At 33.5% G+C, this 27,925-nt stretch overlaps 6 protein-coding genes, 1 long non-coding RNA gene and 1 pseudogene across 12 annotated transcripts; 4 read left to right on the plus strand and 4 right to left on the minus strand.

The window, feature by feature from the left end:
* Positions 1-1,410: 1,410 nt before the first annotated feature.
* LOC149496370 (uncharacterized) lies at positions 1,411-4,409 on the plus strand. The gene is made up of 2 exons (XR_016320920.1): positions 1,411-1,798; positions 4,100-4,409. It is a non-coding gene; the product is annotated as an uncharacterized LOC149496370 (long non-coding RNA).
* Positions 4,410-6,156: 1,747 nt separating this feature from the next.
* Positions 6,157-7,979, plus strand: LOC105636653 (2-alkenal reductase (NADP(+)-dependent)). The gene is made up of 5 exons (XM_037639987.2): positions 6,157-6,523; positions 6,728-6,911; positions 7,100-7,266; positions 7,354-7,436; positions 7,537-7,979. Exons 1-5 carry the CDS (start codon positions 6,281-6,283, stop codon positions 7,913-7,915), a joined length of 1,056 nt encoding a protein of 351 aa, XP_037495915.1. The 5' UTR covers positions 6,157-6,280; the 3' UTR covers positions 7,916-7,979.
* A 1,927-nt stretch (positions 7,980-9,906) lies between these two features.
* Positions 9,907-11,930, plus strand: LOC105636654 (2-alkenal reductase (NADP(+)-dependent)). Its single transcript, XM_037639989.2, has 5 exons — positions 9,907-10,267; positions 10,404-10,581; positions 10,892-11,058; positions 11,242-11,324; positions 11,405-11,930. Exons 1-5 carry the CDS (start codon positions 10,037-10,039, stop codon positions 11,781-11,783), a joined length of 1,038 nt encoding a protein of 345 aa, XP_037495917.1. The 5' UTR covers positions 9,907-10,036; the 3' UTR covers positions 11,784-11,930.
* A 631-nt stretch (positions 11,931-12,561) lies between these two features.
* On the plus strand, positions 12,562-14,293 carry LOC105636655 (2-alkenal reductase (NADP(+)-dependent)). Its single transcript, XM_012219976.3, has 5 exons — positions 12,562-12,892; positions 12,964-13,141; positions 13,270-13,436; positions 13,585-13,667; positions 13,756-14,293. Exons 1-5 carry the CDS (start codon positions 12,644-12,646, stop codon positions 14,132-14,134), a joined length of 1,056 nt encoding a protein of 351 aa, XP_012075366.1. The 5' UTR covers positions 12,562-12,643; the 3' UTR covers positions 14,135-14,293.
* Positions 14,294-14,980: 687 nt separating this feature from the next.
* On the minus strand, positions 14,981-19,296 carry LOC105636656 (2-alkenal reductase (NADP(+)-dependent)). Its single transcript, XM_012219977.4, has 6 exons — positions 19,117-19,296; positions 18,567-18,821; positions 17,970-18,147; positions 17,677-17,843; positions 15,822-15,904; positions 14,981-15,497 (listed from the first exon to the last, which is right to left on the minus strand). Exons 2-6 carry the CDS (start codon positions 18,801-18,803, stop codon positions 15,119-15,121), a joined length of 1,044 nt encoding a protein of 347 aa, XP_012075367.1. The 5' UTR covers positions 18,804-18,821; positions 19,117-19,296; the 3' UTR covers positions 14,981-15,118.
* A 138-nt stretch (positions 19,297-19,434) lies between these two features.
* Positions 19,435-19,914, minus strand: LOC105636722 (2-alkenal reductase (NADP(+)-dependent)-like). The gene has a single exon (XM_089721266.1). It carries the CDS (start codon positions 19,906-19,908, stop codon positions 19,567-19,569), a length of 342 nt encoding a protein of 113 aa, XP_089577392.1. The 5' UTR covers positions 19,909-19,914; the 3' UTR covers positions 19,435-19,566.
* On the minus strand, positions 19,693-22,381 carry LOC149496371 (2-alkenal reductase (NADP(+)-dependent)-like; annotated as a pseudogene). The gene is made up of 5 exons (XR_016320865.1): positions 22,014-22,381; positions 21,550-21,727; positions 21,260-21,426; positions 20,107-20,262; positions 19,693-19,943 (listed from the first exon to the last, which is right to left on the minus strand). The product of XR_016320865.1 is annotated as a 2-alkenal reductase (NADP(+)-dependent)-like (transcript).
* Positions 22,382-23,895: 1,514 nt separating this feature from the next.
* Positions 23,896-27,811, minus strand: LOC105636658 (Transducin/WD40 repeat-like superfamily protein). Of its 5 annotated transcripts, none has more exons than XM_037639985.2 (3): positions 27,534-27,811; positions 26,276-26,461; positions 23,896-25,915 (listed from the first exon to the last, which is right to left on the minus strand). In XM_037639985.2, the coding sequence occupies exon 3, from the start codon at positions 25,887-25,889 to the stop codon at positions 24,234-24,236; it is 1,656 nt and encodes a 551-aa protein (XP_037495913.1). In that variant the 5' UTR covers positions 25,890-25,915; positions 26,276-26,461; positions 27,534-27,811; the 3' UTR covers positions 23,896-24,233. The 5 variants fall into 5 exon arrangements, with proteins under 5 accessions (XP_037495913.1, XP_020535984.1, XP_089577391.1 ...); XM_020680325.3 differs by lacking the exon at positions 26,276-26,461 and adding an exon at positions 27,109-27,228; XM_089721265.1 differs by lacking the exon at positions 26,276-26,461 and adding an exon at positions 27,109-27,256.
* Between the last annotated feature and the right edge of the window lie 114 nt (positions 27,812-27,925).

Raw genomic sequence — 27,925 nt, forward strand, 5'->3', positions numbered from 1 at the left:
CTCAAAAATGTCAGTCCATGGTACTGCTATTTCATTTTAGCCTTTGATTCCTCTGTTTAAGGCGAGAGCTATGATTTTTGAAGCATAAAAATGAAAATTTTGTTTATTTATGGCTCAATAGTATACCACCCACATTAGTTATATAAATTAGAGAAAATTATTATTTAGTTCCACATTTAATCAAATTAACTAAATCATCTTTGTATTTTGATAATATTAATTATTAGTTCTAAGGTTTACCACCGCTGAATTAATTGGTCTTTCCATCCAATTTCTTTCATTTTTCCATTAACTCCATTTAAAAAGATGGAAATACCCTAATTTTTCCTGGAAAAGACTAAATTAACCTATGTTAACTATACCATTGCTGTGAGAGAAAACCAAAAGTCATATTCCATTCTTGATCAAAGAGAAAGTGCAACAATAACTCGTCAGTTTGCTCTGAAGTTTGATGGAAGTTTTTCTGCATTTTTGGCTAGTTTTCTATAAAAAATCCTACAAAATTCCTCGATATCAAGTGAAATATGATTCAAGGAAATTTTGAACAAAAACATAAATAAAATTAAATAAAAACTAATTAAAGTAATTAAAAATATTAAAAATCTTAATAAAAACTATATTAAAAATATTATAAAAATAACACATCAATTGCGTTGAAAGAACTTTTAAAGGTTATAAAGTAAGACGAAAGATATTATGACTAGCGCCTACATACTCATTTCATATACATAAAGGTATTGTAATTACATATATAACAACCGATAATTATGTTCGGAGAAAAGTATTGGCAAATCCAGCATTAGTTCGATTAGATTAAGATCTTAATTTTATGCCATTTAATATTTAGTAATACAAATGACATTCAGCTAGAAGAAACTCAACCAAAAATTGAAGCAGTTCATATTAATATTTTACGTAGCCAAATTGCTCATAATTTAATGTCAAAAAGAAGATAATAATTAAATAGGTTTTATTAACATTCTCATATATTTTATTAATTAAGATTAATAATTTAATATTTTTTTATTTTTTCATTTATTTAATTCATTAGAAATAGTTTATGTGTAAATTTAAATTTATTTAACAATATGTTCTTATTTGTCATTTTACATATTAAGAGCAATAGTTTGTGAAACGACCCGAAAATTTAATTTCGTAGAATTTTCATTTAAAAACTAAATTTTTTATTTCAACCAATGAGATTATACCAGCTAGTATTTTATTATTGCTAAACTGGACCCGTAAACCAATTCGATTTTTCGAAAATCAAGCGAAAAACTCGAAAACCAAACAAATTGAGCCAAATCATAGAATTAGACCAAACCGGTTCGAATCGAACCGGAATGGTCTAGAAGCTTTAGAATTCTCTTTTCTTTTCTTTTCTTTTCTTTTTTTTTTTTTCTTCTTCTTCCAGCGGCGTCGACCTCCACCCTCTCGCTTTCCTTTCGCTTTTTCCGGTCACCTGAAGCCAGCGCCGTTCCCATCGCCTTCCGCCGCCGTTCCCCGTGCCGCTCTTTCTCTCCCTCACCTCTGTTGTCTCTGGCTAGCGCGGCTGTCGCAGGAAGCCTGCGATTCGTTCGATCGGGAAGTTGCGTTGCAACTCCACTGATTTTCCGGCGACCTTGTCACCACCGAACGGTTCCAGTCCTCCCCTTCATCGACAGCGAGCTTCTCCCTCTCCTTCTTCGTCTCCGATTCTGGCGAAGCATGGAAATCACGAGCGAGTCGCGATTCCATTTCACTCGAGACAGTCGCGTAACCTGCTTTCACCTTCAAGTTTCTGACATTTTCCAGCTGAGTAAGTCAATCCCCAACCTTCATCAGTTTAATTTATGAATTCCTTGATCAAAGATGGAGGTTTTGAATCGTGAATAAAACTATTACATAAATCTAGACCCTAGCTCCTACTGTCATACATTTTTTTTAGGAAAATTTGATTCTCTAAGTTAGTTTAAATTATTAGCTAAGTTAATGGATAAGTTTAGCATGAACAAGGGAATTTTAGTTAAGAATAAATATAGCATGATTATGACAGCAACATTATCGCTAGTACTTGATCTATTGCAGGAATTCATAAATTTAGCTACTGTTTAGGCGAATGTTAATGGAAATTTTGAATTTTTGCTCTTGAAATCGGTATATAAATGATTCCTATATTGGGATGGTTAGATTATTGCGTTTATTATCTATATTGGGATGGTTAGATTATTGCGTTTATTATAAATCCTTGTGAAGAATTAAGCATTCTTTAGCTTAAAAACAACTAGTTAGCTATATGGTCAAGTTCTCGATATCTTAGGAAGGAGGAATTGAATTGTTTCCAATTTGAATGAGTTATAAACTGAATTTTTATTAAAAAAAAAAAAAAATGTGCAAAACCAGGGGATATATTATGGGTACTTAATAGGAAATCTTGAAATCCTTGAGCTAGCAGTAATTATTTAGTTGATTTCTTGAATTATAGTGTTTGGGATGAATATGCGAAGTCATAAACCAAGTTCTTAATGCGATATGAGCTCAAGTTTAAGCAAAAATATATTTTTCTTGAGCGCAGTAGCTATTTCAGGTACTTCGTACCATTTTAAATAATTGGTATGGAAACAGATGTATGTAAATATATTTATATTTTCAATACTCTTATGTTGGTTAGTGTTGGTTACTGCTTGATAGCAATATTCCTGCAAATTTAACGATTCAATTGTAAAACTCTTTAGCTATATCTAGAAGTGGTATTTTTATGTTAAGACGGAGAAATTTATGAAGCTTTAGTTATATGTTAAGTTTCGAGTTGAGTTATCTAGTAGAAGAATTTATTAAATTGTAATTTAATTGAAATATTAGTTCTTAATAGTTAGTCTAGAACTTTAATAAATGTTTAATGATATTGTTTATACCTTAAGCAAAGAATTATTGATAATATTCCTAGAATAGTTGAAGGTCTTTTAATTTGTAAATTTTGGTTGATTGGTGATATATTATTGAAGGCGGATGGGTATTTGATTTGATTGATTGCCCGACGGATGGGCTGTGTGGATTAAGTTAATATTGAATGAAATTTTTGATATTTAAACAGGTGGATAGTCCCATTTTTAGGGGAAATGCTGCCGAAATTTCGATAGAACTTAGACTAGTTTTAAGTAATGACATAATTAATAAGTCTATTTAGATTAATTCTATGACTTCATAAATATTAAATAGAGTGCTCTAACTATTTAATTATTTTCATTATTATTCATCGAATTATTCAATTATTTATTTATTTCCATTATTATAATTTATTTAATTGTTTGTTTATTCTTAATATTATTTATTTATTTATTTATTTAATTGCACTTGAGAATGGTTGTCTAGTTGTGCATTGCATTACGTTGTCCAACTGATCAATATGTCTGCACTTAATTGCAATGTTTGATTAATTGTGTTGTGTTTATGCTATGCTTTGTTTGTGTGGAATTGGGATGAAGTGGACCACCATGGGTTTGTGAGGACGGTCTGTGATGTGGATCCTGAATAAGATATGATACTTGACCGTCGGCCGGGAAAATGGGAGATCGGCGCCCCCTTGTGCACCTGATGATATAGATTATATGGGGATTTACAGGATGGCTTCTTGTTGTTGCGCACTTGATAATCTAGATTTGATTGTAGCCCGCAGGGTGGCCTCCTGTTGTGAGCACTTGATGATCTAGATTGGATGGAGACCACCGGGTTGCCTCCTGTCGATATGGAAAAGAAACGAGAGAGTGGAAAAAAAAAAAAAAAAAAAAAAAAACAATGAGAGGACTGGTCAGTAAGGATTAGACCAGTTGGCCGTATGGGGGATCGGCTCCCTGGTGCACATGTACGAGAGGGCGAGCCATGTGTGAGGACGGCTCGTTGGGGTTTCAGGTGGCGCCACTGACTAATTTCCACGTGATGTGATTATATGAAGATGTTAATGATTGTGAGTGCTGGTGATGTGTCATTTGTGTGACTGGCTGCGTGAGCATATAACTAGTCGGATGACTAGATTGATATGTATACACATATGCGTGACTGCGTGTGTTGTGCAATAATTATTATTCCTTAAAAAACTCACATGTCTTGTTTAATTTTTCAGGAAGTAAATTTCTCTTTAATTCGGTATAAGCTATGTTTCTTCACCGCAGGGCTATAAAGAAATTTTCCTAGTTCTATAATTATTTTACTATGTAATTATATGTATAAAAAGCTATGTATACCAAATAGTTAGTGACTCCGCAGTTGTAGAATTTACTTACACTTAGTCGTGTATTATCATAGACGAAATGATTCTGTGAGCCTATATTAGAAATGTGATGTATTGTAAATTGGGCCCGAACTGTGGAATTTTGTAGAAGATAAATTTGGGCTAAGATGAAATAAAATCTTGAGGTTTATTTTTTTAGTAATATGGGCTGAATATTTGAAATTTATATTGAGATAGCAAATTTTAGTGTTTCAGGCTTACTACGGGCCTCGGGAGCCTTAAGCTTACCTGGGCCCTAGTGCCGGTCCGGCCCATGGAATCGGGTCGTGACAGTTTGGTACATCTTTTACTAAACACTTATTGTTCATTTATTATCAGTTATCCGCAACCTCTATAGCTGTCTGAAGTGAGTAATCTTATTCTAAAAACCTTTACACTCTATGAGCCGAGGGGATTACATTTCCGGATAATACCAAAAAAAATATATAAATTAAAATCTTAGAAACATTTTAATTTATTTATCGAAAAAGAGGGGAAAATTGATGGAGCATTAAATTAATAATTCAATCAGTTATATTAGGTCATGTACTTATAAATGTGAAAAGGGTTCTTTAAGAAAAGAAAATAAAAGGTGAAAAGGATTCTTACTTCTTCAAGATTTTTATTTTTGTGGACTGAAATCTCCGTCAATCAGCAAGCATAAGTTATTTTTAAAGGCCAGGCCATATATAAAAATGACGGATCGAAAGCAAGTAAAAAATGAAAATTAAAAAAAAAAAAACAATACGAGGGGGAAAAAAACACACGATAAAGCAATAACAAGTGGCTGGTAGCTCGAGTAGGTATCAATCCAAAATCTTCTCATCCACAACTATGCGTGGCTACCGCTTCAGTTCGAATCGAAATCGAATCGTATTATATACGAATCGAAATTAGATTGAAACTGGTGGTTTAAAATTTTAAATTGAAACTGGTAATTTAAGGATGAGTTAAAATTCATGTGAATATTAAATATAAACCTGAATCAACCCGAAACCGGTAGTAACTGGCGGTTCCAATCCAGTTCGAAACGGATGCACAAACAAAATTGTAGTTTAAAATTTTTAGAAAAAGATTTATATCACTTGATTTGATTTATGGTGAAGAGAAATACACAATGGTACATAATTTATAAAATGTGGTGAAAAAAGTACACATGATTTGATTTAATTTGTACAAAAAATGATACATGAATAGTTGATTTGTAAAAAAAAAAAAAAAAAAAACTTTAAATTGTAGGAAAAAAGAGTTACATTTAATTCAAATTATATAATATGTGACTTTTGATTTCCAACTCATTAACGGCGACTAGTGACACCTATAAATAAATTTAATTATAATAATTGGGAGATTATTTTCCATTGTAATAAAAAAAAAATTACATAGGCTTTGATTTCCTCCAATTTCCACCCGGATACGTAGGCAACTAAATTAAATTTTTTAATTTTAATTTAATGAAAGTCCAAAATAAAAATATTATAATTTTCTATATTAGTGAATTAATAAAATTTGTAAATTTAATGTAATAATAGATCTAAGTTGGTTAATAGAAGTTTTTCTTTTAAAATTTTATAATAATTTATTTATTTAATAAAATTTAAACGTTTTAAAATTATTATTTATTTATGAATTCGGAATCAAATTTTTATTAATTTTATTAATTTTTTTAAAAATTTACGTAAACCGAAACCGAATCGGAACTGTAATTTGAACCGTCGGTTCATCGGAACTGTACCGGACCCATGTGAAACCGAAATCAAATCGGAACTGAAGGTTCAAGAGTTGATTCCGGTTCAAAATTTTAAACTAATTGAACCGGTAATTCAGTAAACTGGAACCTGGAGGTTCGCTTAACCGGCCATGCCTATCCACGACCAAAAGAAGCAATGAACTCAAACCAACCGCATTCATAGACCCATCTTCGTGGATAAAAAAAGATTACTTTGAAAGCTTCCTTGACATACCCAAATAAAAGAAAAGAAAAAGGAGACAGCCTCAGTTTAACTTCCCTGCCTAGATATTAGCAGATTAACAATGGCGACTGGTGGTGGAGAATTAGTAAGCAACAAGCAGGTTATTTTCAGAGACTACGTGACTAGTTTCCCTAAAGAATCAGACATGCAAGTGATAAATGGTAGTATAAAGCTGAAGGTGCGTGAGGATGGCTCCAATGGGATTCTTGTAAAGAATCTCTATCTCTCCTGTGATCCGTACATGCGAATCAAGATGATGGAGAATCAGAATATTAGCATATTCCCTTCCTACACACCTGGCTCTGTAAGCTCTCTACTCTTTCTGATCTGGCTTCTGTTTGGTTGCCAAGAATGCAGTAAGTAAAAGTCAATTGAACTATAAAATTCTGAAATGTTAATCCTTTTATGATATAAATAAAATTTAGTCTAACTTTTTCCGTATTATGGATTGATTGCTCAAGTTGCTTCTTTTGCACATATAAACTTTGTTGTTGGTGAAATCTTGCAGCCGCTAACTGGGTTTGGAGTGGGCAAAGTACTGGAATCAAGGCACCCAGAGTTTAAAGAAGGTGATTTAGTATGGGGAATGACCGGATGGGAAGAGTATAGTCTAATTGTTATCACACCTGAAATACCCCTCTTCAGAATTCAGCACACTGATGTTCCCCTTTCATACTATACTGGAATTCTTGGTAAGCTATATGGGGGAGGCATGTCTCGTTAATATTCAAATTTTTATTTATTTATTTATTTAAACAAAAAAGAGAAAGTTGCCCAACTATCAATTTCCTGCGTCAAATGGCAAGAGAAGAGAGATTTAAATTTTGGCAACCTTTTTCACTCATTGTTCAGTAATTTCCTTTTTATATGTCTATTTTAGGTATGCCTGGATTGACAGCTTATGTAGGCTTTTATGAGGTTTGTTGTCCAAAGAAAGGAGAGTATGTTTTCATTTCAGCAGCAGCAGGTGCAGTTGGTCAGCTTGTCGGACAATTTGCAAAGTTGATGGGTTGTTATGTTGTTGGAAGTGCTGGAACTCAACAAAAGGTCATTCTATTCACTGTTATCCTTATTCTATAATCCCAATTTAAAAATAAATAAATTACTCACTTTTATTTAACATGTAAAATTTAGGTTGATTTATTGAAGAACAATTTTGGATTTGATGAGGCTTTCAATTACAAAGAGGAGCATGACTTGAATGCTGCTTTGAAAAGGTTGACTGTTAAAGAAAATTATATATTAGCTTCTCAACTATTAGATACAAAATTTATATTTATAACTTCACAACTGATTTTTTTGAATTGCTATATATAGATACTTCCCTGAAGGCATTGACATCTATTTCGAAAATGTTGGGGGCAAAATGTTAGATGCAGTGCTTCTGAACATGAGAGTCCATGGCCGTGTGGCTGCGTGCGGAATGATCTCACAGTACAATCGCGAGGAACTTGAAGGGGTTCATAATTTGATGTCTATTGTTTATAAGCGTGTTCGTATAGAAGGGTTTGTAGTTATTGAGTACTTTAAGGAATATGCCAAGTTCTTGGACTTTATATTGCCTTCTATTAGAGAAGGAAAGATAACATATGTGGAGGATATTGTTGAAGGCCTGGAGAAAGGCCCTGCAGCTCTTGCAGGGCTTTTTCACGGTCAAAATGTTGGAAAACAGGTGGTTGTAGTTCATCGTGAGTGATGAATCCTTGTGTAATTTTCTTATTCTACTTCATTATATATAATAATGAAATGGTTTTCCTGTCCCTTCTGCTGTTCTTCAGGATATATTAGCCTTTGTTTCTGTTTTTCTGATAAGATTTCCCTTACATGTGTTCTAATTCTCTTGCAAAGTTTATATATATATAAGCTTGCTTCTAAAGATGTTTTCTACGCATCAGCCTTCTCTTCCTATTTTTCTTCATTATTTGCATGTCATTGCAGTGATTGAGCCACGAATTGAAATTAAAGGCTAAAACATATTTCTAGAGTTTAAGGGGGAAATCGACAAAATTTACTATTTTGGGGGGCAAAAATAAAAAAAAAAAAATTCAATATTTTGTGGGTATTTCTTTTAAAAAAATTTTTATTGGGGAGCGGGGGGCCACCCCTGCCCCCTAGCTCCGTCAACGTGTTACTATAACTATCGTATTAAACTCAACTAATAAAACTAATTGAAAAATCAAAATTGAAAAAATAGAAAACTGAATTGTCAATAATCGAATCAAAATTGAGAGACAACCAAATTAGTTGTGTTTTATTTATTGTTAATATATATATATATATATTATTGCTTTTTATAATAGATAGAAAATATGTATAATGAAACAAAGATGATACTTATCTAATTTTTATAGAAATAAATTAGAAATTTTACTCAATTTGTCAGATACATATGAAGCAACTTCAATAATTTGCCTTGTCCAAAAAAAAAAAATTCAATAATTTAATCCAAAAGGATTCCCATATATACATATACGACCACCAAATCGCTCAAAGTTTCAAAATGATCAAAAGCTTTTCTTGTTAAGAGTCTCTACCTATTTCGTGATTCTTACATACACATGTACGACCTAATAATAAATACAGATTTGAATTTCCTCTTTCACTACTAAAAAAAATAAAATTTGGATACAACAATTTGATTACTCCTGTAGTTTAGGTGTCATAGGTGAATCTAACCCAATTGCAACTCACGGAGTTATGAAAATACGAAATACTAATAATAATAATACGAAATACTAATAATAATTAGTTTCAGGACATCAGTCATATTATTCGGGCAAGATATTATTTGCACTCTTCAATTTATTTAGCCATGAAAAAACAAAGTAGTAGCTAGTAATACTTAGACAATGATGAAGGTACCTGATATTTAATTTATGTGATGAAAAATAAAAAATAAATAAATGATGATTGAATTGGGTGCAGGCATCCTTGACAAGTAGACAATCATTCAACAGATTTACATGGAGGTTTCTGCAATTAACTAATTTAATTACTCAAATTTTATCGAGTAAAAACCTACTATTTGGAAGCATAAGTAAGATAATGCATCAAGTTATTATATACATATATTCACATAAGATATTAAAATTTCAAAATAAGACTTGTCTATATTCAACGTAGATATGCTCCTATGATCTTTGATCAATAAATTATATATTTAGAATTTAAATAATTTAAAATTTGAAAGATGATCAAGGTCTTCCATACCAAGCCATCTGTCTTGACAGCTGCGAACACCGGTAATTAGCACTAAAAAGGTTTACCTTAAATCATGATTACCCAGTTATTTTTATAGTTCGGCACCTTTTCTTGAGGTCAGTTTTTTTATTTTTTATGTGTGGATTCGCCCTACTCCCTTCCAATTAAAAGAGGAATTTTTTAAATTTTTTTTAATAAACGACAAAAAAATATTATTATTTGAGTTTCAAAATTATTTTTAAATGATTTGATATATGAATAGATATATAATATAAATTTTTCTATTTTTTCATCTGTGTGCATGTACTGGTTTCTTCTCTTTTTAATAAAATATTTGGAGTTATTAAAAAATGAAAATAAAACTTAGAAGCCGCCTAGATTTTTTTTCCCCGTCTTTTGATAAAATAATTATTAAGCTTCAGGTGCTTCCACGTTACTTCTCCTAAACCAAGATAGCCGCCAGAATTTTTTATTATAGCTGATACTTGTTTTTTTTTTAGGTGTAACCATTTGAACATAAACATATGGCAATCAAATAGATGTAGACATCATCTTCAACTAGTATAAAAGAGACATATGCTCTGGATATGATAATATATCCAAAAACACTAACAAAATGTCAAGTGAGGAAGTGATAAGCAACAAGCAGGTGATTTGCAGAGAAGAAATATATGGGTTGCCAAAAGCATCTGATATGTACATTACAACAACCACCATATCGCTCAAAGTTCCAAAAGGAACAAAAGCTGTTCTTGTTAAGAATCTCTACTTGTCTTGCGATCCTTACATGCGCGGTGTCAAGGAAAAGAAGCATGATCGCCTTTTCTACTCCTTTGCTACCCAATCTGTAAGTATATATATATATATATATATATAGATAATTTGATTCTTGATTTTCAGTCATCTTAAGTTTGGCTTCATTACCCAGATTAGTCATCAGTGTTTTGTATTATATCTTTCCATGGTGATTATGTAACAAACAGCCAGTAGTTGGATATGGAGTAGCAAAAGTTGTGGATTCAGGCACTGAAGATTTCAAGGAAGGAGACTTGGTCTGGGGCCCAACAAAATGGGAAGAGTATAGTCTCTTAACAGACCTTGATGCCCTTGTAAAGATCCAACACACTGATGTGCCTCTTTCTTATTATACTGGACTTCTTGGTAAGTGTTTCTTTCTGGGAAATTCTTACTAGAACCGAATGGATACACGTAAAAAAATTTAATAATAACATTGCAAATTGAAAAGGATAGAGATGAATGAATGGGTAAGAGATTACCAACTAACGCTAAAAAATTAGTGCAAATCAATTCGCGAGTTAGCATTCCATCCTTTATATTTTTGGTATTTCCCGAATCTTAACAAATAATACTTGAGATATAAATAAGAAAATGAGTGTCAAGATTTAATTATGCATAAAATATATTATTACTAACATTTTGATTTTTTTTTTAAAAAAAATATCAAATGAAGGGATGCCTGGCCACACTGCTTATGTTGGGTTCTATGAAATATGTGCTCCTAAGAAAGGAGAACATGTGTTCATATCATCAGCATATGGTGCTATTGGTCAGATTGTAGGGCAATTAGCCAAGCTAATGGGCTGTTATGTTGTTGGCAGTGCTGGAAGCAAGGAAAAGGTATTATATTTTCAACATAATTTCGAAACTAAAGTAATTAAATGCGAATCATCAGATATAATCTTATTGATTTATATATAATTGAGCATCTTGAATCCAAATTTTCATATACCAAATATAGAATAATTATATGATGGGATGGTTGTGTACCGCTGATTCTTGAATTTTCTGGCCTCAAAACAGGTTGATATTCTAAAGGACAAGTTAGGATTTGATGAAGCTTTCAATTACAAGGAAGAGAAGGACTTCGATGCAGCTCTGAAAAGGTTAATTAATTTCCATATTAGAAAATAAATAAATATAATAAGGTAGCTATTGAAATTGATATTCGGTATTCTCATTACAGGTACTTTCCAAATGGTATTGACATATATTTTGAGAATGTGGGAGGCAAAATGCTCGACGCAGTGCTACTAAACATGAGAGTTCATGGCAGAATCGCTGCGTGTGGAATGATCTCTCAGTATGATCTTGAACATCCTGAAGGTGTAACCAATTTGATGCAGATCGTATATAAGAGAATTCGGATGGAAGGATTTTTAGTTTATGATTATAATCACTTATATTCCAAGTTCTTGGATCATGTGGTGCCTTATGTAAGAGAAGGAAAAATAGTACACATGGAAGAAGTTAACCAAGGCATTGAGAGTGGACCTGAAGCCTTAGAAAGGCTTTTTACTGGCCAAAGTACTGGAAAAGGAGTAGTTGTTGTTGCTAGTGATTGATTTTGCGAAAATTAGTTTTTCTTAGTTCGAAAGTTTATTAATCTCTGCTTGTTTTTGGTGACTCTCATACCTAAGACAAGGGGTTGTCACTTGTAAGTTTATTATAATTTTCTTTGATTATGAAAATAAAAACTTGTGGCAGATCAATTGGAGTCTGGTTAGTTTTCTTTTGATGAGATTGTAAAATGGGGAGATCTTGGATTTCAGTCCTCTAAACTATAAATATTTTTACTAATTTGTAGATTAGGGGAGAGCTACATATCTATGTTGTGCAGTCCAATGCTATTTTTACCCATTAGAATTTTTAGTAAATAAAAAAAATAAAGATTTATGGGTTAAATACTTTATTAGTTTATGTTGAATTAAAGGAAAATTTTCGAAATTTACAGAGCAAAATTTTAAAGTTTTGGAAATAGGATTTAGGGTATAGGACTGTTTAAAACTAACTTGCGTAACAATTTTTATTTGTTAACTATTTTATAATACAGATAAACCTTTTTGTTAGCTTTTTCATTGTAGATGGTACTGGTCAAAATGTAAATCGGGTTGCACCGTTTGAATTTTCAATACTCCAGTGAGTAATTTTCAAGTCTGACAGAAAATTGGATCCAACGAACTCATTTAATTCGGTACATCCAAATGGTTCTGTTTTTGTATGAACTTTTTAATAAAGCAAATACATCATTATTCAATGTTATGGTTGTGAATCAATTTCAATTATTAAAGCATAATGGACAAAAATAATCTTATCATCAGTGACAGTGACAATGATAGCGATACGATATAACAGTGGAAAAAAAATTATGAGAAACAAAAGGAAAGAAACTGAGTTTTAATCTTTCTAAAGATCAGAGCAAACAATGGAGACCGGAGATGTAGATGTAGGAGAAGAGGTCAACAACAAGAGGGTGAAACTCAAAGACTTCATTCATGGCTTCCCCAAAGAATCAGACATGTTCATAACAAATGATCCCATAAAGCTGAAGATTCCAGAAGGATCTAATGCAGTTCTTGTCAAAATCCTTTACTTATCAATAGATCCTTACCAGTATATTCGATCCACAAGAATTGACAATCCTGATTACTTCTCTTCCTACCCTCCTGGTTCTGTAAGTAATTAATTATCTCTTTAATTAATTGGATTAACAATTAAAGTAACTATAATTAGTGAAAATTGCAGGTGATGACAAGTTATGGAGTAGGTAGAGTAATGGATTCTGGAAATCCAGATTTCAAGAAAGATGACCTAGTTTGGGGAACGACAGGATGGGAAGAGTTCTGTCTCATTACAGAACCTGAAACTCTCTTTAAAATTCATCATACAGATGTACCCCTTTCCTACTATTTGGGAATCCTTGGTATACATCTTTCTCTCAATTATTTTTATCAATTTTTATTTTTGAGTATCATTGTAGAATTGTTTGAATAAAATTTACTTTGTTGGATTTTTTTTCTTTCTTTTCCTTTTATTTCATATATAATATAGGGATGCCAGGTTTGACAGCTTATGTTGGGTTTAATGAGCTTTGTTCTCCAAAGAAAGGAGAAAGGGTTTTCATTTCCTCAGCATTTGGTGCTACAGGCCAGGTTGTCGGACAACTTGCAAAATTGATGGGTTGTTATGTGGTGGGTAGTGCAGGAAGTAAAGAAAAGGTATTGAATATTGACTGTAACACATAAATTATCATTTGAACTTTACAAGAAAAAAGTCTAATGGCTTCCCAACTTTTAAATTTACCTGCATGGATACAATTTCAACAAGAGATCTAAGTTCTTTTTCTCATATATTTTCCCATTCAAGGTTGATGTATTGAAGAACAAACTTGGGTTTGATGAGGCTTTCAACTACAAAGAAGAAAAGAACTTCGACCAAGCTTTGAAAAGGTTAGATCATTAAAACTGGATCCCATATATACTAGCTAAGATTGTTCATAATATGTCATTTTTGCTGCTGTATTGGATTGTTTTCTAGGTACTTTCCTGAAGGCATTGACATATGTTTCGAGAATGTTGGAGGAAATATGCTCGATGCAGTACTACTGAACATGAGGATCCATGGCCGCATTGCTCAGTGTGGAATGATTTCACAGTACACTCTTGATCAACCTCAAGGCATAAAAAACCTAATGTGCATTATTTATAAAAGGCTTCACTTGGTAGGATTTGTTGTCACTGATCATTACCATTTCTTTCCCAAGTTCTTAGACATAATGTTGCCTTACATAAGAGAAAGGAAGATGGTGTATGTAGAAGACCTAGTTGAAGGCCTTGAGAGCTGTCCAGCAGCTCTGGTGGGAATTTTTAGTGGCAAAAATGTGGGAAAGCAAGTGGTAATAGTTGCTCAAGGATAAATTTGCTTCAGAAATTCCAAGTCATTTGCCAATAAATTTAAGATTATTCTCATGCAAGTTAAAAAGGAATAGCCTTTTTTTTTTTCCTGTAAACAAGAGTCAAAAACTTGGTATTCAGTCTAAATTAATAGTCAGGCGACGTGCAGGGAAATTCATAAATTAGTTGCTTTCATGTCAACTGTATATTATTTCCTTGCGTTCCATTTTCCTGGGTATATGCCGATTTTCTATGGACCTAAATGAAACAGCAACTCTGTTTTCTACGACAAGAAAGCACAATGTCGTGCACGTTTGGGTATCCGCAAGGTCTAGTAATTTTTTTTCAATCATAAATTGCAATCCATTTACAAGGTTAAGCTATGGAGCCAAATATAGAAATTTCAAGTTATAAAAAGGGAGAGAAAATGTCAAAAAAGAGTCTAATTCTTTGGTTTCTCATTACATCAACCATTAATCTTGGATTCTGCAATTCAGTTTGTATTAAGAGCGAAAGAGAAGCTCTTTTGAAACTGAAGCATAATCTTGCTGATCCTGCAAACCAGTTAGCTTCTTGGAAAATTGACAATGAAACTGTTGCAGTTGGTCCAGAGTTATTTGCAACAATTCTGCTGGCCATGTTCTTGAGCTTGTAAAGGTGTCAATTTAGTCATTTCTCTCCACTAGTCCATATCAATTTTTCTTCACTTGCCATTCTCGATTTGTCGTACAATTATTTTTCAGAATTTTTAGTCCCAAGTTGGATTTTCGATCTTAAAACTCTGTTTTCTCTTGATCTTTCTTTCAATAATTTTCAGTTCCTTGACACTTTCTGGTACCAGATTTCAAGTAGTTTTATGTGAGTCTTGCTAACTAGAAATATACAGCTGACCACTTTTTATTCTTCTTGCAATATCCACAATCAAGCAGTTCAACTGCACAATAAGCTGGTTAACTAGGTGCAGATAAAATCCAAGTTACATAATAGATGCTGCACATAAGGTTAAGTTATTCCTCAGTAACAGCAACCACCTGTTTCCCAATGTTGCGGCCTGTGAAGAGCCCTATTAGAGCTGCTGGGCCACTCTCAAGCCCTTCTGCTGTATCTTCTACATAAACAATTTTTCCTTCTTTGATGAGAGGCAAAACCATTTCCAGATATTGCGAGTGCAGATGAAAGTAATCACGAACCATGAATCCTTCCATGCGAATTCGTTTGGAAACAAGATGCATCAAGTTGTGCACGCCTTCTGGCTGCTCAAGGTTGTATTGTGAGATCATACCACACACCGAAATTCGTCCACGGATACTCATGTTTGGTAGAACTGCATCAAGCATCTTTCCTCCAACATTTTCAAAATAAATGTCTATACCTTCAGGGAAGTACCTGCCACGTAGCATTGGAACCATTTTTTAACAGTAAATAAATGGTTATTAAAGGACAAGAAAAAAAGAGTAGCTTGTAATCCTAACTGATTAGGCAGTTGCTTGCCATTGTTAAATGCACTGGTAAACCATGAACAACTAGGAGAGAAATAAACTCATGAATCTCTTGAACTTGGAATTTTAAGGCTGAAAAGGAACATGAAATGCATTCACTAAGGCTTAAAAATCGTAAATTTGATCATTTGAACTTCTTGATTCATTCTTTCTAAGTTATTTGACAGAGACTCGATACACAGATTTCAGTTTGGCAAATTTTGTTGCTAACCTTTTCAAAGCTGCCTCCAAGTCTGGCTCTTCCTTGTAGTTAAAAGCATCATCAAACCCAAATTTATTCTTCAATAGCTCAACCTTGAATTCACATAAACAAAAACAATAACCTAGTTAATGACGCAGCTTGTTTAATTTGACAGTCCATCATACGCCCTGATGGCTTATCCATGAATAAGCATTGTGCAAGATAGGATACATCCTTCAGAACTTGCAATTTTACCTGCTTCTAGGAATTACAATTCCATGCTAACTTTAGGATGTATTTTGTTATGCATAAAAAAGGTCTAAAAGGAAAAAAAAAATAAAAAAAAATAATCCCAGCACCCTTTACTGAAAGTTTATCCTCCATTTAAACTTTATTAATTTATGATACAAACTTTCTATTTTGTATAAATTTTTCCTGTGCATATGAAGTGAAAATTGCTAAACTCGTATAAGGCATAAAAAATAAACGTCCTGAACCAATAAAACCTAACTAGGATTTCAACCTTAAGCTTGCATTATAGCACATGGATGACAAATAATACAGTATGCAAATCTACAAGCTACTATTTATGTTAAATAATAAATGGGAAAAAAAAAAAAGATAACCACAGTAATATAATAAACTTTAATTTATAATATCCGTAGTTTCTGCATACTTTCTCAACCTACAGGAGTGAAAGTATAATTTAAAGATACCTCAGATGTATTTTACCTTTACATTTATCTCTTATACCCGTACTAGTTCAATAATTTATTCAATTTGTGAGTTTGTGCACAGGATGAAATTAAAACAGTATCCAAATCACATATCATCAATTAACAGAAATCAGAATTTGATTATAAGAAAGCACCCAGTCACCCACTATCCACCCTCCACCCGTCTCTAAACGTAAGTATGTGCTATTGTTTCACTTCCAGTTTCAGCTTAATAAAAAGTAAAATATGCATTACCTTGGCTAACAAGACTGCATCCAAAATTTCATCTGATTTTGGAATCATCCTGTGGAATCAAATCTATAATCCTCGAAGAACTTCAGACTGTGGAATCATCTGATTCTCCATATCCATGTATGACAGAAATTTATATGCATGACAGACATTCATAAAGAGACAAAAAGAACAAAAACAAAGGGAATCAAATCTGGTTTACTGGCATGTCAATGAATGTGTTTGTGAGCTTTTAACAAAAAAAATTGTTATTTCTGTGAGTTACATAATCTTTAATCTTTCTCAAAAATGATTGAAATGTAATCAGTTTTGTACTACTCAATAGCTTAACTCCTAGGAAGTTGCTAGAGAAGTTCTTGTAGAGGCTATTTATGGGATTGCAAGTTTAATTCTGGGAAAAGAAGAATGATCATTCAACCTCGCACTGTGAAACGCCACGCCACTTTGATATATGGTGCATTATCCCCCATTTTCCTATTCACTATGTAGTAACTTTCAACTGGCTTCTACCCCAAATATGATAGTCCTTTTCACCCACTTCACAACTCAGAAAGCACCATCGCTGAAGATGTGTCATTGCACTATTTCCCAATAACTAGAAATGCAATTTGTAATCCCATTCATTTCAATTACTTTTAAAAGCATCATAAAATGCTACAAAGCATACAAATTATTTAGTTTTATGGTTGATGGTGAATTTGAGAAACTAAACAACAATGCCAGTAGAGGCTGCCCCAAACACATTGTAGATTGGACACAATACGCTGGATAGAGAAGGGAACAGAGACCAAAAGGTCTTTGCATTGGACAATGACAAATATTCAAATTCAGTAAGAGAACAAGTATCGGAATTCAGCAAGTGATACTAGGGACAAATTATGGATTAAATAAAATGAACATTCACGAAGGATGCTCACCTTGTCTTTGCTTCCAGCACTGCCAACAACATAACAACCTGTCAATTTTGCAAATTGCCCGACAAGCTGACCAACTGCACCAGAAGCTGTTGAAACAAAGACAAACTCCCCCTTCTTAGGAGAGCATATCTCATAAAAACCGGCATAAGCAGTCAAACCAGGCATACCTAAATGTATAAAAATCAATTAAATTAGCTTCAACCATGACCAACAACAGTGATCTAATTAGGTTCATAAATTGAGTGCATAATAAAAGAGAAGAGGAGGTGAGTGGGAAGGAAGCAACATGTTACCAAGAATTCCAAGATAATAAGAAAGAGGCACATCTTTCTCATGAATTTTAGAAAGCATCTCAGTTGCTGTTATAAGACTGTACTCTTCCCACCCAGTCATGCCTAACACTAAATCACCATTCTTGAAGTCTGGATGACTTGAATCCACAACTTTAGCCACCCCACGCCCAGTAATAGGCTGCATATATTGTTTCAAACATCTCAAAATCTCAATTCCTTTGGTTCCATTTTTTTATTGGATAAGAAATACAGTAAAAGAGTTCTTGCAATAAAAAACCTAAACCTTAAAAAAAAAAAAAAAAAAAAAAAAAAAAAAAAAAAAAAAAAAGTTTAACTTTTAAATAGAGATTGCAAACAAACCCAGTTACTCTATGAATTGAATTAAGCTACTACCTATTGGGTTATGGAACTACTATCACTGTATACTGATAAGGTAATACTTCTAAAGAGCTATAAAATTACTTCAGAATAATAAAAAAAAACCAAAATTCTGATAAATCTTTGAAATTTTAAGAAATTAAACTCTCCAAAAAGGAAACAGCAAACAATTAAAAGAGATAAAGAGAAGAAACGGAAATGTGTAGGAGTTTAACTAACCGAACCAAGCTTGAAGGGTGGGAAATATGAGTCGTGGAGGTTTCGCATTCGGATTCTCATGTAGGGATCGCAAGACAGGTAGAGATTCTTGACAAGAACACCATTTGTACCAGATGGGACCTTGAGTTTTACAGAATCAGTTCTGATATAGAAATCTGATTCTTGAAGGAAACCAGGCACGTAGTTCTTCAATATCACTTGCTTATTGCTCACTACTTCACCATGATCACTCTCCATTGTTGCATCAATCTCTATCTATGAACACAGAGGAAGGAAGAAATAATGGCCACTTTAGCCCCTAACTTACAAATAAAGGAAGAAAACAAAACCCAGCTTGTGACATTTTCCACACCAACTCGCATAACATTGGCCAGATAAATAAACCTAGCTTGTGTCTGGAAAATGCGCGTGTAGGATACGTGTCAAAAGTGAAAAAAGAAAGTAATTAAATAATTTTGAAATGAAAAAGAAATATGTAATAGTAGTTGGATAATTGAAGAATAAATCCCTAATTATCGAAATAGAAATTGCAGCGGCAAAGAAGACGGACAGAGAGCGCGCGATTGGCAGCATCTTTCCGTGGATTCAAGCAGTCGATCAACCTCTTCCGCACATAATTTGAGTATTTCGTAATTTTGAGTGTGACTGGAGGAAATGGGCATATTGGTTCTTCATGGTCTTGGTTTCAGATCAAGTTATAGGAGAGAGAAAAACAATATGCTTTAAGAAAGAGTAGTTTTTTCAGTGTTCCTTCTTCCTGCATCTCCATCTTCTTATGTAATGGATCCTTATAAAACCCTGAAGATCCAACCTGGAGATTTCTTTTTTATTGGATTCATGTAATTGAAAGTTGAAACAATTACCAAGATGTTCAAGCGCTTAAATTTTATTAATCATGAAAATGTACAGTAGAGTTACTTTTACACCTCAGTATTTATATATGCTCAGCATGACAATTAGACATCCTAATTTGATTTCCAGGTACAAGATTTGAGTTAAGTCATTCTTGAGCAACAGCAACCACCTGTTTCCCAATGTTGTGGCCTGTGAAGAGCCCTATTAGAGCTGCTAGGCCACTCTCAAGCCCTTCTGCTCTATCTTCTACATACACAATTTTTTCTTCTTGGATGACAGGCAAAACCATTTCCAGATATTTGGAATGCATGTGAAAGTAATCAAGAACTAGGAATTCTTCCATTCGAATTCGTTTTGAAACGAGATGCATCAAGTTGTGCACACCTTCTGGCTGCTCAAGGTTGTATTGTGAGATCATTCCACAAACTGAAATTCTTCCATGGACCCTCATGTTTGGTAGAACTGCATCCAGCATCTTTCCTAACATTTTCAAAATATATGTCTAGGCCTTCAGGGAACTACCTGCCACATAGCATTGAAACCATATTTTAACACTAAATAACTTGATCATTAAGGACAAAAAAAAGTATATAGTCTGTATCCTAATAACTACGAATTTTAAGGCTAAAGAGGAAGAAGCGATGCCTTCATTAAGGCTTTAAAACCATAGATTTGATCATCAGACCTTCTTGATTTCTTTCTAAATTTCTGACTGAGACTCCATATATAGATTTCAGTTCAGCAAATTTTGTTATTAACCATTTCAAAGCTGCATCCAAGTCTGGCTCTTCCTTGTAGTTGAAAGCATCATCAAAACCAAACTTATCGTCAATAGATCAACCTTGCATTCACACAAATAAAAATGAGGAACTAGTTAATGAGGCTGCTTTCTTAATTTGACAGATCATCATATACCATACCTCAATGGCGTTTATCCATGAATAAGCACTGTGCAAGATAGAATATATCCTTGAGAAGAATTTTACCTGCTACTCGGAATTACAATTCCATGCTAATTTTAGGATGCATTGGTTATGCATAGAAAAGACCTAACTGCAAAAAAAATACCTCAGAACCCTTCAATGAATTTTTAGATGTATTCCCACTTAAGACTTTATTAATTGATGATATATATTTTCTGTGTTGTATAAATTTTTTCTATGCAAGTAAACTGAAAATTGCTAAACTGGTATTAGATATATAAAGTAAACTTCCTGAAACAATAAAATTTAACTAGTATTTCAACCAATGGCTTGTACCAGTTTAAAAAAAAAAAGTACAGAAGTCACGTGGATAACAAATAATATAGCATGCAAATCTAAAAGTAACTTAATATTGTTGTTAAATGCTAAGCAAAAAGAAAAAAGGCGATCGCAGTAGAATAATAGATCATACCATAAATATTTATAATATGTAAGCATACTTGGATGTGTGAATTCTCCCCCATTTTTCTATTCACAATAGTAACTTTCAACTGGCTTCTAACTAGAGATGCACCTCAAATTCCCATCCTTTTCAATTACTTACAAAGCATCATAAACACCCAAAGCATCCACAAAATTCTTAATTTTATGGTTGGTGATGAATTTTGAGAAGCTGAAACTAATTTGGTAGTAGAGGCTACCCTAGACACATTTTGGATTGGACACACTACATTGGATAGAGAGGGAAACAGAGAACAAAAAAGTCGCTGCATTGGAGACATATATTCAAATTCAATAAGAGAACAAATTCAGCAAGTGATACCTAAACACATAACAACCTGTCGATTTTGCAAACTACCTAGGGGCATATTATGGATTGAATTAATAAAATGAGCAGTCATGAAGGATGATCACCTTGTCCTTGCTTCCAGCACTGCCAACAAAATAACAACCTGTCAATTTTGCGAACTGCCCGACAAGCTGACCAACTGCACCAGAAGCAGCTGAAACGAAGACAAATTCCCCCTTCTTAGGAGCACATATCTCGTAGGAACCAACATAAGCAGTCAAACCAGGCATACCTAAAAAGATAAAATAATTAAATTAGCTTCAACCATTACCAACAACAGTGATCTAACTAGTTGCATAAATTGAGTGCATAATAAAAGAGAGGAGGAAACGAGGGGAAGGAAGCAACATCTCACCAAGAATTCCAAGATAATAAGAAAGAGGCACATCTTTCTCGTGAATTTTAACAAGTGTTTCAGTTGCTGTTATAAGACTGTACTCTTCCCACCCAGTCATTCCAATTACTGTGTCACCTTTCTTGAAGTCGAGTGATTTGAATCCACAACTTTGGCCACTCCACGAGCCAGTTTTAGGCTGCATATATTGTTTCAAACATCTCAAAATCAAAATTCTATTACTTTGGTTCAATTTCTTTTTATTGCATGAGAATTAGAGTATATATAAAAGTTTTCCAAGAAAAGAAACTAATCTTAAAAAAATTAAAGAAAAAATTATACAGAGATTTTAAACAGAACCAACTAGTATATGAATTTAAAGCTAATAGAGTTAAGGAACTACAATCACTGTAGACCGACAAAACAATACAACTAGAGAGCTATAAAATTACTTCAGAATACTAAAAACGAAAAAACAGAAATACCTAACAACGGTTCTGTTAGAATTCTCAGGCATATGAATCCTAACCCAGTTGTTTGGTTAGTGAGAAAGACATAGAAAACTGAAAAAAAAGTGGTAGAAGAGGAGAAGAATTATGGAGAAGAAAAGAGAATTAAAAGAGAAGAGAAGTAATATATTGTATATTATTCAATAGTCAAAATTACTATTCAATGCCTTTACACGTCATTATTTATATCAACTATCCATGAACAATAATCACAGAACCAACCAAAAATTACAGTTCACAATAGAAATCAATACGACAATTATATGCAAGTAGGATTTAAGAAATTGAATCATCCAAAAACGAACAAAAAACAAAAAAAGAAGAATAACAACGGAAATGGATAGGAGTTGAACGACCGAACCAGGCTTGAAGGGTGGGATATATGAGCCGTGGAAATTTCTCATTCGGTTTCTCATGTAGGGATCGCAAGACAACTAGAGATTCTTGACAAGAACACCATTTATACAGATGGGACCTTGAGTTTGATGGAACCAATTGTGATGTAGAAATCTGATTCTTGAAGAAAACCAGGGACGTAGTCCTTCAATATCACTTGCTTATTGCTCACTGCTTCACCATGATATATCTCTATTTTTGACACACAGGAAAGATAACTTTATAGCCTGTACAGACTGAGACAAACAGAATTGAATTGATCATACGTCTTGGCGAGTAAATGTATGGGATTTGGGGTTGTTTGTTTGCCAATTGCCACAGAATTCGGCTTGGAAAATCTTCAAATTTTCTCTTTCTTCAATATTTATTCAATATTTAAGAAAAACATTATAGAATTTGGTTTTAGTTATATGCAGTTCATAGAATTGAATTATAATTTTTTATTTTCCAGGCAAAGCAATTAAAAATATGAAGTTCAATTGAATTTGATTAAATTTTCAGAAATTCACTTAAACAAAATAGAATGTAACACCTTATTTGGATTAGAAATTAGAAAGGAAAGGAAACAAAATGAAAAAATAAAAAAGAGGAAAATTTTAGAAAAATGGTTTTTTTCCTTTTCCTTGTGTTTTTAGTCTGAATATAGAACGAGAATAATTCTTTTTTCTTTCTTTATTAATCCATTTTCTAGTTTTTTCTTTCTATTTGTCCTTCCCTAATACGGTATGTTTCAAGTTTTTCTTCAATTTCAGGGTTTTTCTTCATTATTTTTTCCTCAACTATTTTTTCCTGTAGAAAAAAAAAATAAATTGTTAATGTGGCTTTATTTTATTGAAGGTGTCTATAAGTGAGTGATATGTCTCAACAAATAGAATGTCCTACCAAAAATCAGTGCCAACTATTCTTTCCCTTCCGAGACAAAAAAATTAACAATAGCATTCCAACACCCAAGCAATATATAAATTTACTAGTATTTTGTGATTTTTCCTCAAAAAATCACATGAAATCACACAAAAATTCCACCAGGTTACTCCACATCTCAGAAAAATCAAAGAAAAAGATATTTTAAAATTCTGTCAATAGGAAAATAGAAGGTCCATTACAAAGAATAAAATCTGCCAATTTTCCATCTGTTTCAGCACAGACACCCTTGTATAGATAAGATCGATGGGTTCCATGGGGTAAAAAGCACCTAATTAATCTCCTCTTCCGCTAGCACATACAAACAGTACAACTATCTAAGGATGGTTTAGTCCAGAAATTTTGTTGCAGATAAATATCAAACATCGCAATTCTGCTACAAGTCTAGTACCAGTTACTGTGCACAGTGAGAATTAATTACATCTAGTTCATGACTATTTGTATCTGGAAACCCCGTCTCACGACAGACATTCCAGTGCTCATAAAAATAAGAAAAGCAACAGCATTAAACGGTATAATTTAAATGAAGAAAAAACAAGCATAACAAGGAGAACAACATGTAATTTAAAATTAATAAAATTCATTGTAGAAAATTCTTCTATGTCTAAAGTTGATGCCGGAAAATGCTGAAGATCTTACAACCATCAAATGACTACTGAAACAAAACTTGATTGACAGATGTATAACCAAAAATTTGAAAACAAAGCTACCTTAATAACCTCCAAGATATTGAGAAGCACCTGCATGCAAAAATAAGTGGCACTTGTACATTTGCTAACTCTCTTCGAACCTCAATCAACTCAACACCTCACAGAATAAGGGAATTTCCTACCTGATTTAAGGTCAACAATGGGGGTTCTGCCATTTCTCATATACCTTCTATGCATGCTGGTAATGGTGTAGCTTGTATAACAATACTTTCCCAGCAGCATTTCCTACAGCCATGAAACCTCCACCAGGACTGAAATCTAAACAGCGGGGATACTGCAGGGACCTATTTGGAGGAGGCCAGTTAGAGAAGGTAGTAAATGATGGGACATGTATCAACTTTAAACTATTCTTCTTCATGTGTGAGCAAATGGCTAATATCTGAGCATCATAATTAAATTTCAAAAAATCCACTTTAGTGGTCAAATTTTCAATTGCCTTGATTGGCTTTCTCTTTCCACCTAAAAATTCCTCCCTGTTGTAAACATTTACTATGCCACTATCTGAACCAGCAGCAAATAAATTTCCATATGGAGAACTGCAAAGTGCTGTGCCTTTTATACAACCTTCATCAACAGCCTTATGAATGCATGTCCTGGTTCTCAAATCCCAGTGATAGACCTGTCCATCACCTCCATGGCTCAATAATTGTTGCCCATCATCTGCAAAAGCTAAAGAACGAGCAGTTCCATTCATCTTCAGAGTCCCAATAAGCTCCTTTGTTTTGGATGACACCAACAAGATATAACCTTCATTCCCCACAAAAGCAATCGTGCTAGAATCTGGGGAAACCTCAAAAACTTCCAAGCTCTTCTCCTCCCTGCCAACTAAGGGGCCAATTTTATCAACTTTTGCTTTCACTAAATCAAAGCTGTAAAAGAATTTTCTTCTTCCTGCTATAACAACCTGTGATCCATCAGGTAAGAATGATGCCTTGTGAATGGGGCAATCCTCAATGAAGATACTTTGTATTTTTGTATTCCGTTTACCATCAATTTGAAAAAACCTTAGCCTCCGATCTAATCCAGCAGCAAGTAGCAACTGTGCATTCCGATGGAACTGCACTGAATTTATTGGACCATTGGATGCATCCTGAGCATTTGCATCAACAAGTCTTGAGTACTCAAGACGCCCAGGCAACAGTTTCGACCTGCTCTTCACTACAAGATCTTCATTTGTTCGAAGAATATCACTAAAAAATTCAGCATCCTCATAACCATGTGCTGCTGCAAAGCCATTTCCTTCATCTGATGATTCACTATCATCTCTTGACTGAAAACCAGGTCGAGCCCACTCAGTTCCTGGATTCAACTTTGCATGATGAACCCTTAATCTTGCAACATATTCCCGACCTGAAATCAAGCTCTCATCCTCTTCCTTCCTAAGTTTTCTTAACCTATTAATCTTAGAAATATTAATTGTGGCCTTTTCCTCTTCATCATCAACCCATACAGCTTTCCCTTGTTTAGTTTCTTCTTCAAGGTCACTTTTCTCATTGAATTCGGAATCCTCCTCATAAACAGACAATTCGCTATTTGCCGAACGGTCCACAAAGAATGAAGCAGAACCATCCCTAGTCTCATCATTTTTTCCAAATTCAATAGGAGAGTATAGGGACCCAAACAAAAAATTCTCCAACCTTTTCATTTCCCTTCCTTCATCAAGCTCTTCGTTTTCTTTCCTTCTCCTTTTGGCTTTTGATATAACCAAATCATATTCTCTACCATCACCCTCTTTATTTCCTTCCATAAATGCAGGTTTATCAGTCTCCTCCTTTCTAGTCTTGTCTCTGTTTTTAGAGCCAACATTTTGAGAAATCAAACTCATCTTTCCACAAAAGAAACTCTCAATGCCTACAAAGTGAGACCATTTCAAGCAAAACTGTTATTGATTTGTAAAAAATTAAATAACCCAAGCGTTATAAATATTTTATTAGTTCCACAAAGATTATAAAACACTAAATTAGTTCCACAAAAGTCACCAGGCAGTCACAATGAACTTTGAAGCTAAGTATAAGTAGTTACACTAAAATGTAATTTAAATACGATCAAGTGACAAAGATTATGATAAACCAAGTACAATTACCTAAAGATTAAATTTTATTGTCTCTAGAGTTTTCTCTAATGAGCATGTGAAAAATTAAAAATGTAAATAAGTAATGAAAGAGAGATATTAATAAAAAAAATAAAAATTACACTTGGTTTAGAGGTTACCCTTGAGCTAGAAAGATGGATTAAAAAAGAGCAGCAGTGACTGACGGGAGAACGTTTTACTGCAGTTTCCGTCAGAGTGAAAAGGCTGTTCTAGGAATGGAAGAGTCGTCGATGGTGGCTTGCAAGATGAGAGAGTCGGAGACTTGGAGAAATCAAGAAAGATTAGAATAGAGAGGATGGCAACTGCTGAAATGAGTAAGATAATGGATGGATTTGTCAGTTTAGGTCTTTAGGTTTTTTATTGAAACTAGAGTTGTGATTGAGCTGAGTCGAGCCGAGCAGTGAAGGGCTTGAGCCCGGTTTATGATAGATATACTTGAGTTGAGACTCAGCTCGTTTACAAGCTCGAGCTTGAACTCGTACACTAAAACAGGTAATATATATATATATATATATTGCAACAATGACAATCTTATAATCAAGAGGTCATCAACTCAAATTACAATATAGCAGCATTTAATCACCTACAGCTGAGGAATTATTTCAGTGGCAAAAGTGTCCAAAGAAAACCAGTAATGCTGAAAATACGATGCTGTATTTTGCCAACCCAAAGCAGATTCTCAGGACTTAAACTACAAATAAAAAATTACAAATAGCAAACAAAGAGTAGCCTTAATAAAGAACTCTGTTAGATGAGCAAAAGTTCAACAACACCAAAAGCCATTTTTTATCAGTCAAGTATAATTGATAAAACTTCAAATTTATCAACAAAACAATAACATTTAGAGAACGTACTATTTTCCTTAATCTGTCTAAATCTTTACAGGAAACCAAGCTTTTCTCAGGCCTGTATTTAGCATGCACTACAGGACCTAATATAGTCCTACCAATACCTTCAACAGATCCATTTCCTTGGTGCATTCAAGCATACAGCTCAAAGACAAAGTCACTATGCTCAAAATTGATAGTTTCTCCTTCAGGAAAATGCTCGACTACATAGAAGCTTTAACATACTGAAGCAAAAAAATACTGTTTTAAGAACTGAAAAAAAGCTGTCAATTAGCAATTGGTCACTAGTTTAGTTCCAGCATCAATAACTCTAGAAATATGGCTCCAAATACAATCCAACGTACAAAGAGAACGACAAAATTGCCGATGCATCTGGAGGTAACCAGAAATGAAGTAATTTAAAATGGTTCAAATCACACCTAAAAAAAGTTCAGCAAAATGAAAACCTAAACCAGAAAACCCAATTTCAAACGAAACAAAAAGCAAAAACCACAAATCACATAAAATCAAAAATTATTAAAGGAAGTACCTGAGATACGCGAGGTTTTTAATTATTGTTGGCAATGACTATTGGAAAGATTAGGGTTTAAAGGACAGATTGAGCTCGAGTTTTGCATAAAAGTGCGAAGAAGCGAGAGATTGATGAGCAGGATGAGGCAACACTCAAGAGGCAACAAAAAGAGAACGGTTCACGGCTTTAGCTTTTGTGCTTCTGAGTGAAACTGGAAATTGAAAACCCTATAACCAAAACGACATAGTTTTTTATGTAGGTTCTGTTAAACCTGGATGGTGCGCTCGTTGAGTTTATCCATCCAACCGGTGTAGTTTCGTTTCTTTTGACCTGGTCCCTCTTTTTCTAAATTTTATAAGCTGCTCCACGGTTTTCACCGCTTTGCTCGGCTATATGATATAGTATACTTA

This window comes from Jatropha curcas, chromosome 5 (assembly GCF_041381405.1).
Source record: "Jatropha curcas cultivar XTBG-Jc1 chromosome 5, XTBG_Jcur_1.0, whole genome shotgun sequence".
In the NCBI taxonomy this organism is placed as follows: Eukaryota; Viridiplantae; Streptophyta; class Magnoliopsida; order Malpighiales; family Euphorbiaceae; genus Jatropha; species Jatropha curcas.